The sequence below is a fragment of the Martes martes genome, assembly GCF_963455335.1.
Source record: "Martes martes genome assembly, chromosome: 3".
Lineage (NCBI taxonomy): Eukaryota > Metazoa > Chordata > Mammalia > Carnivora > Mustelidae > Martes > Martes martes.
Window position 1 is genome coordinate 81,530,423 of NC_137890.1, and position 18,764 is coordinate 81,549,186.

General features: G+C 33.4%; 1 protein-coding gene across 2 annotated transcripts in view; it reads left to right on the plus strand.

Moving 5' to 3' along the window:
* Nucleotides 1-18,764, plus strand: part of PSPC1 (paraspeckle component 1) — a 101,793-nt gene that overhangs the window by 67,800 nt on the left and 15,229 nt on the right. Inside the window, exons 8-9 of one of the 2 annotated variants that reach the window (XM_080798292.1) lie at nt 791-960; nt 2,978-4,142. The exons of the other annotated variant lie outside the window; for it this stretch is intronic. Coding sequence (XP_080654418.1) covers nt 791-960; nt 2,978-3,163 — 356 coding nt within the window. The 3' untranslated portion in view covers nt 3,164-4,142. Of the gene's footprint in view, nt 1-790; nt 961-2,977; nt 4,143-18,764 lie in introns of those variants that run through there. 2 annotated transcript variants of the gene reach the window in all.

Here is an 18,764-nt window from a genome sequence, read left to right on the forward strand (position 1 = left end):
TAATGAAATAAAGTATGAGTACTTCAAAAATAAAAAAAATGCAAAGAAGATTTGTTAAAATGTTGTATTTGAAACCATTATAAATACAATATTTCAGCTCAGACACTATTGGAATTAACATGAGATTGGGTGGATATCTTTTTGATGAAAAAATTTGAAGTATACACGATTATCCCCATTTTCTAGAATTTTTAGTATGTTGAAAAAATTGAGATAGCTCTGTTAATGTTTATATTTGCTTTTAAAAAATAAGCTTTGTCATGATGGCCCTTTTCAGTTGTTCTGCTTAGATTGCCTATTGCTGTAATGTTTCAAGTTTAAAAATTGTACCTCCTATAATTTTGGAGTATGTTCAGTAACTTACATTAAAGTCAAGAGGTTAGTTTTAGTGAACTTTATATACATACTTATAGTTTCCAAGTGCTAATTCTTTGCTGTTAATTTAAGCTGGTAGAATATAGTTACCATTTTAAGAGAGTAGTTTGTTAAAAAGCAGACTATAGCAAGTAATACTCATTTTTTAAAAAAACTTTGAAGCTTCGACAGTCTCAAATATCCTACAATAATTGATAGTTCTCTCATTTGTTTTATATACATTTGATTTTGGGTTGAAAATTCTATAGTGTAGGTAATGCTCTATTATGGAGTAGATAAAATTAGGTGCCCTATTCTCAAAGAAGGAAGTGATTTTGATAATAGTCTTGTTATATAGTTTGCATAAGTATTGTTAAATTTTTAATGTTTACTAAACTAAGATAGGACAGCTCTAAGTATAGATTGTTTTGCGTAGATGCATTTAGCCCAGCACCTGCTGGTAACCAAGGTCCTCCTCCAATGATGGGTATGAATATGAACAACAGAGGAACTATACCTGGCCCACCAATGGGTCCTGGTCCTGCCATGGGACCAGAAGGAGCTGCAAATATGGGAACTCCAATGATGCCAGATAATGGAGCAGTGGTAATGTATCATAAACATTATTTTGATTATATTCAGTAATATGTACTTTTCTGCCCCAAAGGTAACTTCACACTTAACATAATTTGGCATCATTTGTTTTGGCAGTAAAGGTCAATATGCAGTGAAGAAAACGTAATTTTGTGAAGTTATATATTGACTTATGAGAGGCAATTTTTATGTATAACAAGAGTTAATTAACCATTCATGGCGCGCTTTTGTACTCAAGTATATGGCAGATACATATTAATTACAGTTATTTTTATATTGCTTTTAGTGTGTATCCACCTCTTAGTATTCACTGTAAAGGCCAAGTATTTTAAGATTGTGTTCTTTTCCTGTGTGGACTCCTTACCTTTGGTGGGGAATGAAACTCCAGTATGTGTGAAAACCGGTTTTAGTAAACACTTTTAACGAAAAGATCACTTATGATTAATTTCAGGGAACTTTTTTAAACTATAAAATAATGTACATTAAAATTTTAACGTGTATTTTCAGTTTACATTTTGCAGTCTTACAGAATTACTCATTTTATATTTGTTACAAAATTTAAAAGCATACAGTTTATGTCTTGGTTTGACAGTGTGAAGATATCTTTGTGTGGGTTAAATAATTATAAAAGCAAAATTTTTCAGTAGTTCTTATTTTATTTGAATATCAGTAGCAAGACTGGTAACTTCTCTCATTTTCCTTGAAGTCTATCACTATTTAAATGAGGCTCTTGGCAGAACATTTTGTCATTTGGTGTTTGTTAATGGTTGTTCTAAATAATATTTAGAAAAGGAAGATTGGTTGATTGTATGTTTTGAAAAGGCAGTTTAGTTTTGGAATTACCACAACAGATGTTAAGGCGCCATTGCTGCTAAGAAAGAAAAAGCACTGCCAATTAAATTCAGACATGCCATCAACTATAAATCCATACTGTTTCAGAGATGTTAAAAGTGAATGTGCATCTTAGAATTGATGGATACAGTGTTTCATCATTTTAAAATTTATTTACTTTAATGCAGTCTCTTAAAAATTTGGAAAAATTAGATATGCCAGCAGTTTTTTTTTTAAATGAGTGTGTACAGAGATAAAAAGGCAGTGCCATACTATGTATTATGATTAGATGGCACATGATATAATTAGTGTACTTGTTTCCCTCTTTGGAGGCTTTATTTTATAGTAAAATGTCTAAAAGCTAAGTAAAAACTTTTACTACTTTGGTTAAGTTTTTCTGTAGCATATAATCAATCATCTGTAGTAACTTAAGAGTAATATTAACTGGCCCATTTTCCCACCCCTCCCCCTGAAATTGTAACCTTTATTTGAGTATCATCCTTGGTCTTTTTCACAGTGACATTTTACTACTGCATGTAGGGAGTTCTGGTCATCCTTTGAGATTAACATATGTTGTTATTGTAAAGTTTTCCAAAGCATAAGTTTCAGATATTTATTTAATTGTGCTATTAGTAGTACATATTAGTAAACTGTCAGTTTTTAAAAACTGTATCTGTTTTCCCATTAATAGCCTTTCTGGAAAAACACCTCAAAGGTTTTAATGCTGAAATTTAACTCTTTGTTTTTGTACTTTTTTTGTTAAAAGCATTACTCTTTAAATTTTTAAAATGTTTATTTTTTCAATGTGATGCTGCTCCCCAGTTTTACCTCTTTGATTTTCAAAAAAAATATTTTTTATTACACAGCACAGTATAAGCTTTTAAGAAAAAGAGAGATCAGAACAGTATTGTAATACTGATTAGGTTTAAATGGTACTCGCTTACTTCTTAAAATCAGTTCTTTTTTTCATGAAATTGGGGCATAGCATTAGCAATTGTAACTCTTCAGATGCTTTTTTTTTTTTTTTAACGTAGTAACTAATTAAATTGCTCCTTTCTTCCTTCTATGTGTGATCCTGATTCTGCTGGACTTTCTGCTGAACTTCATGACACCACCACTTGGGATTTTGCCAATTTTTCTTGTCACTTACATTTGGCGTGTTCCAAATGGACTTCATATTTATTATGTGGTATTATAGCACAATGATAGATTTCCTCAAGGACCATCATCTCAGATGGGATCACCTATGGGGAGTAGAACAGGTTCTGAAACCCCTCAAGCACCAATGAGTGGTGTAGGTCCTGTTAGTGGTGGTCCTGGTGGTTTTGGTAGAGGAAGCCAAGGGGGCAACTTTGAAGGCCCTAATAAGCGTCGTAGATATTAAACATTATTTCATTCTGGCTACTAAGAGAAAAAAACCTCAGTGGTATACCTTTACACTTTTACTTGTTACCTGGAAGAAATGGTTTTATTGTTAATGTATGTAGACTTTAAAGTTTTTCTTTTGTAAAACTTGAGGTTTTTGTATTTTTCTTTATTCATACATAAGCTTTGTAGATTAGAATGGTAATGATGATGCTCATCATTGTGAATGTTAAAATGTGTTTGTGACTTCAGCTAAATATAAGTATGCCATAGAACTGTGAAGTCTATGTAGTTACTTAATCTCAATAAAGAAATCATTTTGGATAATTTACAAATGTTATTAGTAGTATTCTCTCATAGTTTTACTAAACTTTGCTGTAACAGTAATACTTTGGTTGCTTTAATTAATCCCAATGATTTAAAAATGAAAATGATTTTCTGCTTTTTAGTTTTTGCAAGTAGCACTGAAGATAGAAGCTTAGTGAAAGCTAATGTCAGTGAGGGGTGGATATAAATAGTACATTGGGAGGGATGTGGGAATGGGTTTACATTTGTATAAAACCATGATGTTCTTTCTGTGAAATCAGAGTTGCTGTCTACATTTCATATAGATTCTGATTATTCAAATATTCTGAGAAGGAATATTAAGGATATCTTTGTCCTGTGCTGATTTTTTCAAATAAACCTTTTGAATCTTGAAAAAAAAAAAACCTGTTTGGAGGCAAATCTCTTTTGCTTTTAAAATTATGTCTATTTTTAATCTTATCTGCCATTATTTGGTATCAGTATCTAGATCTTACCGTTTTAATTTTCTTTTAAAATAAAAAAATACTGTTAGGTTGGACATTAAAAGAGGATTTGGTGTGGTTTAGAATTGGGTATTTCTTGAGAATGTTTGTGGTGTTGCAAATATCTTCCTATAGTTAGGTAAGTCCAGTAAACTTGTCTGACAGGCCAGTTGTGTTTTTTTCCAAGGAATACAGTTCAAGTCGTGATTTAAAAAAAAAAAAAAAATTAATTTGAGAATGGCTAAGGTCATTGGAATCAGATTAGTTCCCTCTACTGTCAAATACATATTTTGAAGTTTGATTTTCAGTACTAGGAATAAACTGATTTTTATCACATAATTGTTATTCTAAAACAAAGCCTTGCTATATTTAAATTTTTGTATGTTAGCCATGTTTAATTTAAAATTATGTTTAAGGAATTATATATTTCCATTAAGCCACAAATCTGATGCATCAGCTATTGATCATAACATAGTTACTTCTCACATTTCAGTGTGTTACTGTATCATGCTTTTAGCATTTTTATGAAAACTATTCTGTTTTGAAATGAACAGTATGTAAAAACTTGTTTTTGCATGGTATTTGTTTATGCTGGAAGGCATACTTTGTAAAAAAAATAAATTCGGTTAATTTAAAATTTGCATAAAAGCAGCTGTAAAGCAAAATTGAGATGCATTCTTTTGTAACATTTTTCTTTTGTACTGTTTCATGTATTTTTTAAACACAGCTGTATGGATAGAATTATTTTCTAAAATTTGCAGTATTCATAGTCTTTTGTTTTTTGGCAAATACTTGAAAACATGATTTGGAAGTTGTAAGTAATAGTCAAAAAAGATTGTTCTCATCACATTTTCCACGTGTATGATGAGTTGGCAGGGAGTGGAATTTAATTAATTGCAGTGTAGGGAGTTTTAACATTAACTATAATTTTAAAATGATACCTGTTGCACCTAAATATACCTTTCCCATCATCTATATTTTTATTCATATAATCCCAGGTAATTGCTAGCATTGTATTTTGCTTCAAAACTGAATTAAGAGTGGGCAAAACTTGATCCTTTGATGTTAATACCAAGCTGTCTTTGGCCAAGGCTGTGAAATTCTGTAACATTGATTCAAGAACATTTGAAAGCCAGTACACAAAGAGATGTCCTAATCTCCTGAACGTTCTAGTGTCCGGCTCAACTCTGGCTCCAAGAATAGAGTTCTACACAGCTTTTTCCCTGCATCAAGAAAATCTTTGTTCCAGTACTTACCAAGTTTACCCTGGGAACAGTCAGCTTCTGAGTGACAGTCAAGTGGAGCATCTGTGAACCCCCAGTTACTCAGTTTTTAGTGTTTTTGTATGAACAACTTTGTGGCTGGTTCAGTCAGTATTTTTTCTTGTGAATTAGTATACAAACGGAAAGGAAGATATTTGAATGTCATTTGCTTAAAAGCAGTAGATACAAAAATAAATAATAGTATTAGTTTTTCTAAATAAGTGTGAACTTGTCATATGCTACCATAATTTCCCATAAAAAGCTAATATGAAACAATCTTAGAATTTCACAATATCATGTTTCTTTTTGTGTCATAATTTACTGAATTAAAAGTCTGTAGGATTTAGATTTCATATGCTATTATTATGTAATTAATGTATATAAAATAAACACCCATTTTCCTAATTATTTTGTCAAAATTTACCCATTTTTTGTTTGTTTTGAAGGTAAATAAATTGTTTTTCTTCTTGCCAGATCTAGTTTTTTTGTTTTGTTTCTTTGTTTTTTGACAGACCTAGTTTTTAAAGAACTTTTGGTTCATCCAAATTTCAGAAAACCCAATTTGTTATTCCTTGAAATTTTGGATTTTTCTTTTTAAAATGAGTACTGAACACTCAGTGAAAGAAATTAAATATTTAACCCAACAGTATCCATAATATTAGAGGAAAAAATAACCTGTTTTCACCAGAATTGCCATTTAATATAAGAAATAGAAATTATCAACAAGGACATTAATGGAATGTTGGATCTTGTTTTTCAAGTACTAATTGAAGTTACATCTTTACATTTTATTCAAAACATACTTGTTGAACATTTCAGTAACTTGGTATTTAAAAGTAAAGTCTATAATAATTACTAAGTATTAGTGTGAATGATTAATGGTCACTAATTAATATTTGGGGGTTTGGTTGCTAATTCAGCCAAGATTCTGAATTAGAAAAAGATACGTGTGTGATTGAAATAAGTGTGTGATTGAAAAAAAAAAGTCTTGTGAATGTGATGTTTATGTTTAAACCTTTTTTAAAAGTTTTGAAATTTAGTGTCAAATGGGACTATCAGAAATAAAAGGGATATATTATTTTGCAAAAATAGAGGAAATTTTCTGGGGAATATTGTGGTGTTTAAATGTTTTGTGTGTGTTTTTGTGTTATAATATCTCATAATATGTTAAAATATGTTCCTGAAATATAAGAAAGTGCTAATGATTTGAAAGTCAGACTATTTTCAAAAATAAGTTAGTGAACACCCACATATCTGACTCCTAAATTAAGCAGTTGTAAATATGTTCCTGTGCTTATTTCATTGATAGATGCTTGTAGACATGGACTTATTTGGGACAGGGTGGAGGGAAGAGGTGGAAACTACTTCAAAGTAAGGAGCAAGTCCATCACTTAAGTTGAATAGACCCGTTTGGGTTTATTTCTTCCTAAATAAATGATGATTAAATACATCGAGAGTAGTGTCATACTTTCAAGAGCATTATTGCCTTTCCTGCACCCTTCAGAACTAAATTTCTAAAAATAGGAAACAATTTTTGTGTGCTCACTTTACATAATTGTTGTTCACAGTTGTGTAAAATGAAACACACAAAGCCTCCCAGTTGAGTGTGGACTAGTAATTTTTTAGAACATCACTCTGGGGAAATAGTGAAGAATTTCATTATTTTTTTAGTATCTGATCTTAAATTTTTTTAATAGTGTCTGATTGAAGTCTTTTTATGTATTATATATTGTATTCTTTTTTATTTGTCAAAAGCACTGTCTTCTACATGTAGAAAAGCCATCTTGAAATTGTTTTCTTTATTACTGAAAAACAGTATTAATAGTTGAAGTTTGAATCTTAAAAGACTGAGTATTTAAAGGCAGAACCAGAATGCTGTTACCTTGGGAATATTACTTGTCTTTTTCTGTAAAACCATGTTTAGATTATAACTATCTTCAGGGATTCCTTTTGGTTGAAACTTACTATTTGATTTTTTTTTTTATTTACCTGGTGGGATCAGTGGAAGATACTTTGTTTTATGATGTACATTTTCCCTTTTCAATAAGAGAAGCCTATATTTTCTAGATGGAGTATAGTGCATTTCTTAAAGTAATCTTGCCAGTTTGTAGTACACATTTTTAAAAAATTGTTTTTCAAACATACTGTTTTATGGTTTGAATCACTGTTACTCTTACCAGTTCTTCCCTCTGCAATAGATACTAGATTTTGTTGACTGTGTTGATATAAAAATCTTAAGTTAGAATTACTGTTTGTCTTCTGAGTTAAAGAAATGGATTTTAAAAGGTGGTATTCTGCATATGTGTATGTAAAATTTCAGTTGTGTTTTCTACAATATAATCACCCAAATTTCATGTAAGGCACTTCCATCTCATAAAGACTAATTAGTACAATTAGGTAGAATTAAGAAGTGTACTTAGTAGGAATACATACTTTTTAAATTTTCAACTTTTTTTTTTTTTTTTTTTAAGTATCAATTGGGACCCTAGGTGGCTCAGTCGGTTAAGCATCTGCCTTCTGCTCATGTCATGATCCCGGGTTCCTGGGATTGAGCCCCACATTGGGCTCTCTGCTCAGCGGGGAGTCTGCTTCTCTCTCTCCCTCTGTCCCCCTCCCCCAGCTCATGCTCCCTCTCTCTCACTCTATCTCAAATAAATAAATAAAATCTTTTCAAAATAAGAGTATTGTCAATTAATAAGAAATGTTTTTTATTAATTAAAAACAAGGGTTCTGCATTGCATCAATAGTAATGTGTGGACTTTGAGTAGTGATGTAATGGACCTAGAGTTTCTGAAATTCTCTGTGTAAGTGTATTGTTTGCAGCATTGAAGACTTCGGAATTGATACTTATGTCTAAAATTTGTTTCTAGCTCTGAAATTATTTCAGATATTTAAGGTAGGAAATACATGGATATAAGTATCAAAACTTAAAGGAGTAGCCACAATAATCCATTATGTTTCATGTTATATCTGTGACTGGATCTCTTAAGATATACTCATCCTTGTTTCATCTTCTTTATGCAAAATGTCATCCTACCAGACATTTGTGAATGTGAATGACGGTTTACGTATGTTTTGGGGGTTTAGAAGAACCATGTAAATATAATCCTATCACTATTAACTTTGCCAAGTTTGGCCTATGAGTTACTCTCATTTTTATATGCTTATTTAACTTCTGCAAATTATGTTATACATTTTGCCAGAATAATGGTAGTTAATTTTTCATCAGGGTATTTTCAGATTATTAGGTAACATTAAATCAGCATCAAATGTGACACATTGCTTAGATTTACAAATGTTGCTTGGTGTTTTATGTAATGAGAAAAAGTAAACAATCTCACACATAGTGATTGTCTTTTAATTTCTGACCTTAAAAGTGTTGGAGGCAGTAGTAACTTGCTCAGTGGTTACTCAGTCTATAATGCTAATTCTTAGAATTGCTTAGAATATATATATGTTCATGGACTGGTTAGAATATTTTAAACATTAGGAATCAGCAGTTCAACAAAGTTGAACATGAAAAGCAGAGTAATTGTCCACAAAATGATACTTTTGCAGTCATATAGGGTTTATGGGGGAGCCATGTCATTCAGAATTGCACTATATCCATGTATTTATTGTACCAATATGTATTGAGGGGTCCTTTTGTTTGCTGTACCCTTTCCTAAGGCGGAGATACAGGAGTGGAAAAAACAAAATCCCTACTCTTAATTAAAAGCCAGCATTCCTGTGAATATCCTTTCAGATTGGTAGTTCTCACACTTCATTGTGCATTAGTGTCACCTGGAGGGTTCATTGAAACAGATTTCTGGGCTCTACCTCAGTTTCTGATTCAGGAAGTCTCAGGTAGGGCTAAGTAATGTGCATTTCTAACAAGTTCCCTGATGAAGATAATGTTGGGTTTGGGGACTGTTTGAGAATCTCTGTTCTGAAGTATTACTCAAAAGAATCATGGTAACTTTTTTGGTTAGTTGGTTTTTGTTGGTGATAGCATAGGTGATTGTCCTGGTATGTTATATGTTATTTAGGATCTCTGGCCAATCATTGAGACCATTCAAAACTCCCAACTGTTTCCAGTTACTGCCAACTGACAAGTACTGCAAAAAAGTCCATTAATTTTAAGTAGGCTATTGAGTGCTAAATCTTACACATGAGATTTTTGAACTAGGATTTTTGTGTCACAAGCCTAGTGAATTCAAGTGAAAAGAGAATACAGAAAAGTACAATTTGAAAATTTTGTAAACGTTTCTCACTTGACCGATTTTCAGCTACCTATACAGTATGAGAAATGGAACACTGTAACAATGTTTTTGTATAAGTATATTTGAAGATGCTTGGGGTGCCTGGCCAGCTGTAGGACTCATGCTTGACCTTGCTGGGGTCGTGAGTTTGAGCCCCATTTTGGGTGTCATGGTTATTAAAAAAAAAAAAAAAGGAAAAGAGAAATCTTGAAGTGCTTATGCTTGACAGATGAAGGTTTTAGAAAACACTCCTGGTCTTTGCTTACGATCTTGGTAAATATGAATATAGTGACACTATTTTGATGAATTAAAATGATGACTCAACCTTTCTCTTTTGTGAACTGGTCTTTTAGTTTACTAGATTGAAGGTACAGATTTGATAAATGCATTTTCTAAGACAGTGAGTATATTTATTAAAATAATTTTCTCTTGGTTTGCAGCTTTAATTTTCATTACTCGTTTTAGAAAGTAATGCCACCAAGGAGTTCAGTAAATGGAAATTGTTAAGCAATTTTATGGTAAAGTTATAGCCTAGCTTATGAGACCTTACAAAGATTTATGCTGTGTATATGTATTATTCAAAGTCTATTCAATACATTAAATGCAGTACATTAAAACAGTTGATCCATAATGAGAGCATATAGTTGTGATACTGATTATAGTCCCTTTCAAAAATTTTGACTATATTAGTGCAAGGAAACAATCACCTGGTTTATAGCCTTTTAAATATTTCAGCAGGTAGTTTCTAGAACCTTGTGTATGTCTGCTAAAATCTGTGTATAGGAAACAGAGAGACTTGTTTGTTATTTCAATGTTACATGGGTGCCCCCCCTCTCTCGCTTCCCAAAGATTGGCATACCATAATGTCCTCTCAGTTTTACCAGGAAATCCACATTGACCAAGCATTTTGTGTTTTTGTGAACTAGAAATGGGATTGACTCTGAGTGGTTACATATCTGTCCTCAAGGAAGTCAACTAATCTACCTTTTATCTTTCAACTTTACATCAACCTACCCCACCTCCCTTTTTTTTTTTTTTTTTTTTTTTTTAATTAAGAAGTCAGATTCCTTGCTCCACAGGAACCCAGGATTCAAAGAGACTACTAGGTTTCTTCCCCAACATGGCTTATTACCCTATTTTCCAACTGCAAAATTCTCATGTAGTCTATTGAGAGTAAAAGTTTCTTGAAAAAATTACATGGATAGGCTTCTTACACATTTATTTTTCCTCTTCAGTTATTTATTACTAGTTTTCTTCAATCAAGAAAGGATTAACTCCTGTGGCAGTATTTGGACACTACAGTGAATTATATTTCTACAAGTCAGTGCTTTATTTTTAGGAACACAAATGCAGAAAAAAGGTAAAATTTGAAAAAGCAAGCTGTTAATCTACACCGAAGTTTTCTTTCTTTCTTTCTTGCTTATTTTTTTTAAAGATTTTGTTTATTTATTTGACAGCACAAGTAGGCAGAGTGGCAGTCGGAGAGGGAGAAGCAGGGAGCCCCGTGTGGGGCTCAATCCCAGGACCTGAGCCTAAGGCAGCTGCTTAACTGACTGAGCCACCCAGGCGCCCCTATACTGAAGGTTTCTGATTCATATTATGGTTTCCCTATATAGCAATGTCCCCTTATCTGAGGAGGAAACATTCCAAGACCCCCAGTGGAAAAGCACAGACAGTACCAAACCCTGTACATACCTTTTTTCCCTAATTAACAGGCATTTTTGCAGTAAAGTTTAATTTATAAATTAGGCACAATAGTAGGAGATTAACAATAATGACTAATCAAAAATACAATTGTACTATAAATAAAAGTTATGTGAATGTGGCCTCTGTCTCAGAATATTGTACCGTATTCAATGCCTTTGATGATGTGAGATGATAGAATGCATTTGTGATGAGATAAAGTGAGGTGAATGTCATAGGCATTGTGATGTAGCATTAAGCTACTAGTGACCTTCTGACCATATGTCTGAAGAGTATTGTCTGCTTCCAGTCTCTGGGTAACTGAAACGGTGGAAAGCAAAACCACAGATAAGGAAGACTTCTGTATTCCCTGCACACCTGATCCCATATTTAACAGCCCCAATTATTATCCTACTAGGCAGGTATAAAAACTTTAGATTTATACTGGCTCTGTTGGTACTCTTAGAATAACACATGATGATTAGGAAAATTCAGAAATCCTTATTTTTTTTGTTTTCTTTATATTATGGTACATTGACTTTGACCTGGAGCCATTAAATCTTTTAAAATATTAGAGGAGATCAGAAGGTTTTAGAAAATGACATGCTCCAAATTTTGGGGGGTAGGAACTATAATATAGAAAACAAGTATTCAGATTGTTAATTTCCCCCTTGCTATATAATATGCTTATATTTTTGGGAGGAATTTGTTTATGTCCCAGTATTTGTGCTACAGTGTCAGAGCTGAGGTAAACTAAGATATAGTTAGGTTCATATTATGATCTTTTAGACCTCTGAAAGGACGAGATATTCCCTAGGTTGATTGAAATTATAGATCTTAAAATTCGAATTATTTTGCAGCTACTTGAATCATATGGAAGACTACTTGTCACAAGCAGTTTCTAGTCATTCTTTTTTTAGATCACATAAGTATGATGTACATGTTAAATAATTAAGCATTTAAAACATTCAGTACTGGTTTTCTACTGTTGCTGTATTGACGGTTTCTTGCAGTTTGGGCACTGCAGATAGTAGCTGTACGCAGAGTAGAACAACCCTCAGCTCCCATGGCACTAGTGTTCTAGACCTAGAGGAAGAAATAGAGTTGAAATAATTTATGAGGTCTTAAAGGTAGAGAAAGTGACAGCTGTTTTAGATAAGAGGACTAGAAAATGTCTGTCTCAGGAGAAAAAGGGACAACATTGTTTAATTTGGTCTGTGCTGATAAAAGACAACATTGTTGTGGGTGAAGTGGATGCCGTAAATCTGTTGGAGCTGTGCTGTTCAATGTGGCCATAAGTGGGCTATTGAATCTTTGGAATGGGACTAGTGAAACTAAGATTTTTAATTTTATTGTAATTGCATTCAATTTTTCGGTACAGTGTTTAGCATATTTGGAAAAACTTGGGTATTCAAATCTTTTGCATCTTGAGTAATGAAATATACATAAATATTGAAGAGAATTTGACAGTTGAATTAGATGTGTAAAGTACAGAATTGGAAAAATTTGATATGAAGAAAAGAATGTAAACTATCTCAATTTTTAATATGGCCATATGTTGAAATGATAAAGTTTGTATATATTGGGTTAAATAAAATGTACTGTTTTAGCTAATTTCATCTGTTGCTTTTTTTCTCTTTAATATACTTAGAAATTTAAAATTTCTTACATTGCATTATTTTTCTTCTGGGTAGTGCTGGTCTAGAACAGTAACTTTGTCAAATTTCTCTTTTCCTTACATGGATATAATCCCAGAATCTCATTACATGGTGTAATTATGCAGTTATTTTTGTCTTTTTAACAAATGAACAATTTGAGTTTGAACTTTAGAGTTTATGTATTCACCATTAGGTGTTAGATTGATTTCCTGGTAGTATAATTGCTTGGTGTTTGTGCAGGAGTGCAAGAAAGAAATTTGAATACCAGCTTTTAGGAAATAAATTGTACACATTAAGTTTACAGTTACTTCTTTCACTTTTGTTATTTTTCTTTTGTGTTTATTATTTACTTGATACTCCATAAAATTTTAAGTCCCCAAATTTTATTGTCCGACAAGATTTCTCTTAAAATCTTTGTGTGAAGATTTTGTGTTCATTTATTTGTTTACTTGATTCTGTCCAGAGTGTCAGCTCTAGGAGAGTAGGGATCATATCATTTAGTGATTTGTCTTCATTTTATATTACATACTCATTAAATGCTTGTTTAGTGAATGAATGACACCAACTGAGGACAACACATGGTTGTTGACATGAGAATATACAACAAATAAAATATGGTCCTTGCCCTCTTGGGATTTAGAGTTTAGTGGTTTTACAGAAGCAAAGTGTAAGACCAGTTGGTAATAAGGAAGGGTATAGGAAATGTTCTGAAAACCTAGAAGCAAGTATTCACTTATACTGGGAAGACTGGGAAGAATTCGCTAAGATGATAACTTTTGAGCAGGTCACAAAGGTGAGTAAATACTTGCTAGCTGTAGGTTTTTTGGATGTAGAGGATAGGGAGGGAGGGTTGTGGGAAGATGGAATGGTGTCAGAAGGGCTAATAAGTGAACAGAGATCCTGAGCAGTTAGTAAGGAGCTGTCTAGGGGAGGAGGTAAGAGTAGAGAAGGTAAGAAAGTAATGTTTAGATAAAACCGATCTAAGTAGAGGAGTTTTGATCTTTGCCTTTTAGGTGACTGGGTGTTAGGACAAGAAGTAAATGGATCAGAAAACAGACCACATAGATCATTAGTTCACTCTCATATTCTCCTCCCCCCACATGATATTTGAAAGAATCTTTAGTGTCCATGATGATTGTTCCGATTCCAGATGGTAATTCAGAAGTAAGAGTGAATTTAACAGACTAGTGTGTTGGTGGGAGAGGAGGAGATGAAAACAGTGATCCAGGAGTTTTCTAGTTTGAATGATGGGGTGATGATGGTGATAACCATTAACTGAAACACAGAAGGTAAGTGTGTTCAGGATCAGGGGTGGGGTAGCTGCTTGAGGGAGAGGAAGGTATTGGATTTTTTTTTTTTAATATTTCAGTTTTGAGTATCTATGGTGGATTGTTGGGATTTTAAAACGCTACTGGTAAATATGTTCTCACGGCACTGTCATTTGTTAACTTGTCATGCTTTTCTTTTGTTCTTGTAATTTAGTTTCCACATCATATCTAGTGCATCCTTTTAAAATGTAAATTAGATCATTGTAGGTCTCCTTTTTCAGATGCAATAGCTTTTCATTTTAATTGAAACCCAACTATAAGGGTGGGTGGCTCAGTCGGTTGTACATCAGACTCTTGGTTTCGGTTTAGGTTGTGATTTTAGGCTTGTGGGATAGAGCCTGGCTCGTACTCTCTCTCTCTTTCTCTGTCTCTCAAAAATAAAAACAAACAAAAACAAAAAAACAACTATATTGTTAGCCACAGGGATTTTTTTTTTTTTTTTAAAGTAATCCCTACACCCAACATGGGTTTCAAACCCACAATCGCAAGATCAAGAGTTGCACACTCTACCAACTAAGCCAGCCAGGTGCCTCTAGGTCACAGGGCTTTTTATGATAATGTTCTCAGTCTACCTTTCTAACCTTATCTACCTTCCACCCCTTGTGTACTAAACACTAAAATTGTTCCCCTGTCTCCCCAGATATTTTTGTAGGTTTCTTAAGAGTCTTAAAGAATTTTCAGTCCTGTCACTTTACTTACTTGCTTGTTGTGCTTGCAATTTATTCATCTCCTTTTGGTGTTCCCCATATCATAGCACATTTGACATTCAGTATTTTTTGAACCAGTCTCAGGGAACATCATGGAGTAATGGCAGATTTAAGTTTAGTTTTCAGAACCAACTGAAGTGTATGGATGAGAATCCTAGATTGCTTATTCATTTCCTAAGCAGTTATTGAACATTTTTGTCGCAGCTCATTTGTATAATAGTGAAGAAAATAGAATTGGTCCTCACCTTCTTTAAGCTTGAAGTCCAGTGGTAGCAAGAGAAATCATGGGAAGAAATGATAAATTCTTAGACGATTTCATCATTGTATTGAGCATCAGAGAAAGAGCCAGTAGAGAGTATGAGTGAATAGTCCAGTTTTTAATAGAATTTAGGAGAATATATACCCTTACATAAGTCCATACAGAAATCTATCTAAAAAGAAAGTACTAAGAGCAAGTGACAGAAGGACATGTGAAGGGAGTAATTTGAAATGGGTGGATGGAAATCACACCTTACATTGAGGCTGGAGAGTTGTTGAGGTTGATGGCATGGAAGAAAGCAAATTTTCAACTCCTGGAACAATAAGGGTTCTTAAATTTTTTTCGATTAAAAAGTTCCCAAGTGTATGTTTTGTGTATTGGGTGTCTCAAGTACAGTGGTGTTTTGGTGTTGGTGGAATCCTAAGCATTAAGGAGACCACAGGAATTGGAAGGAAATAGAAAAGCCTTCCTGAAGTGTCAGGGTCACCTGGGTGGCTCAGTCAGTTATGTGTCCAGTTCTTGATCTATTCTTGATTTTGGCTCAGGTCATAATCTCAGAGTTGTAAGACCAAGCCTGTGTCAGGCTCTGCTGTGCATGGAACCTGCTTAAGATTCTCTCCCTCCCCCTCTTAAAATAAAACGCCTCTTAAAGTGTTCAAATCCAATTTCTATTTCCAGAAAAAGAATATCTGTTTTTCTAATTGAGTATAAAATGAAGGCTGTTGATTGTAAGTTTACATATTTGTTTCTCTGTTGCACCTTTTCTAATCATTGGTATATGTTGAAGAGAAGATTTGAAGGAGGAAAAGTAGGACAGGTTGGCTGCAAAGAGCAACTCCTTGGGAAATACTCAGAAGGGTCTCCTATTAACGTGTAGCAACTTGAGCTCATTGTTGCTGTGATTACCCATATACACTTTTAAAAAATGTGATCATCAGATACACATCTACAGACATTAAAGGTCTGATTATGGTAATTCTCTAGTAATTGAACTTTAAGATGACAGAGTGGTTAAGATTTATTTCCAGAGAAGTCATTCAGTAAAACTTGGATGTTATGAAGGGAACGCCTAGTCCTCCTAGAAGATTTGAAAAATAACTTGGGTATTATATGAAAAAGAGCTTGAAAAACTATTCTGTACAAATATTGGGAGAGAAAAGCATATAATACAAAGTTTGAAGAAACTTTGTCTCACTTGGTCTTTTATTAGCAGTTCCTATTTAAGAGTGGGTAATTATTCCAATACTCAAAAGGGTTTCTTCAGGGCTGCCGATTCCCTTCCATTCCTTTATCATTGTCTTTGAGTTAACATTCATTACTGTTCATTTTGATGGATTATAGGGATTTTTAAAATTACCTATAAAAGAGGCATTATTTGCTTTTCTGAATCGCCTTTACAATATGATTTGAAATATTTCTAAGAAGATTAACATTTTTCTCAAATAGTAGATATTATTAAGTTCCTGGATTTAGGTTTTTATCTTTCATGTATTTTATAGTAAATGCAAATTAGTATAAGTTAGGAAGAAAGGGAATGCCACTTAGTTGGGACCTAAACAAAACAATTTTCTGTTTTGCCATTTTTTTTCCTCCTTGACTTCAGAGCTGTTGAAAAATTGGGAGATAAATGTCCAAGTGCAGTATTTGTGACTGTTTTAAAAAATTTCCAGTTTACATTATGGTACAACTTCAGTTAATAATCAACATGTTAACAGTGGTACATGTCATCTAACATCTACATGGAGGACAAATAAATTGAGTCAACTCAGGTTAGTCAAAGTTCTAATGTAATTTTTTCTTTATAGTTAATATGTACTATATGAAATAGAAGAGTGTGTGTGTATGTTTTTTGGTTTTGGGTTTTTTTTTTAAAGCCCTGAGATCAATTCCTGAGCTGAGATCTAGAGTCATATTTTAACTGACTGAGCCACCCAGGCACCCTTAAGTGTATTTTAGTATTTACTTGAACCATAGTTAAATTTTCTTTGTTTCAGTAGTATGGAAAGAGAATTGGTTTAAGACCACTAATTGCTCTTTGAACTAATTTGTATAAGTTTTTCATAAAATTTTCCCCCCACCATTCAGTATCTTTACCATTTCATTAATTTCCCATGCTCATCATCCTACTTTTAGCTCCCTTCCTCATCCCAGGATTCTTCCTGGAGGCTCACTTTTTTCTGCTCCAATCTGAGCTGTTGCTGTATGGAACAGCTGCAGCAAAATGATACCCGGTAGAGTCTCAGTTTTTTCGGGATTGTATGTGCTTTTGGCTGGATCATCATTAAATGAAAGCAACTATTCCTTTCTTGTTTGTTCTTTAATAGTTATTTTCTTGGGGTAGTGCTTGAAGATATGCATACACAATAGCGTGGGTGCTAGTACTATGATGAGTTTTTTGTTTTCCAGAATTTTATCACATCGTTAAAAATAACTTGGGTATTAGAATGCAAATTTAATGTTAGTGCACTGTTGCTGTCATAATTGGATATATGCATGCATTTGGTCAATAAAAATCTTTTTTTTTAAATGGGTAGGGCCTATGAATGAATTGTGAAGAATTATATCATTGTTACATTTGGAAAGAGCGTAGGTGAGTATGAAATAGAAGTGGTCATAGATCCTGAATCACTGATTCTATGGTAGGTACTGTTGACATGGAATATCAGTTCTATTTAAGTATTTGCTACATTTAAGACTTAGGGCAGCCAATATGGGGTAGATACAAGGTGCTCCTGTTGTTGAGCAGTTCCAAACCCTGGTGGCAGAGGTTGGAATGTAGTACAATAGTTACTATACAGTGGTGAAGAAAAGGCCTAAGGGAAAACAAGAGGATGATAAACATAGTGGGGGCAGCACCTTTGAATAATTTGACTTGGATTACATTTACATGACTTGGGAGGCAGGGAGAAGAAAGGAAAAATTCAAGAAAGCACACGTGAATAGAAAATAAGTCTTGGAATCATCAATAAAAATGCGTTTTGTTGTGTTTGACTTGGAGCATCATGTGCAGTAGGTTATCACGTATTCCATTACCCATTGGGAAAAAAATAGCATGCTGTGTATTCAGCTCAGTGGCAGTGCTCAGTGTATTAGGGTGACTTCACTTACTACATAGGAGATCTGTTTGTCCAAAATTAAGTGTTAAAGAGAGTTTGGAGAAGAGAAATGAGTAGAAGATAAACTAATTGGGAAGGATGAGGAGAATGTTCTTATTTAGGCAAGGGAGATTTAAGAACCATTCAGAATAAAAGGGAGAGAATTACGTAATGAGTATGTCCAAGGAATTGGGAAGATAGAAGTGCATGAGTATCATTTTCAAGATGAGTTATAGCTTGTCTTTGAGAGCAGGTATAATCAAAGAAGATCCATTATGAGCAAAGCCTGGAAGCTGATAAATGTGCACGAAGCTGGTAGTAATCCAAAAGGAGAATAGAAAACTAATGAGATCTTATTCCATGGCAAGATATATTGGAAGTTTTTGGCCAGAGAATGGTGGTGGTCAGGTTTGTATTAGTAAAGTTAACTACATTTTGGGAAGGGTACATTTGTAGGAACTCAAACTGCAGGCAAGGAAACCAGTTTTTATATGTCATTTGGATTGGAAAGGAAGAATAGTCAAGACCCTAATTAACTATGAAATGGTCAGGGCTTAGTGGTTAATTGGATATGGGGGGCCATTATGTGGGAAAACAAA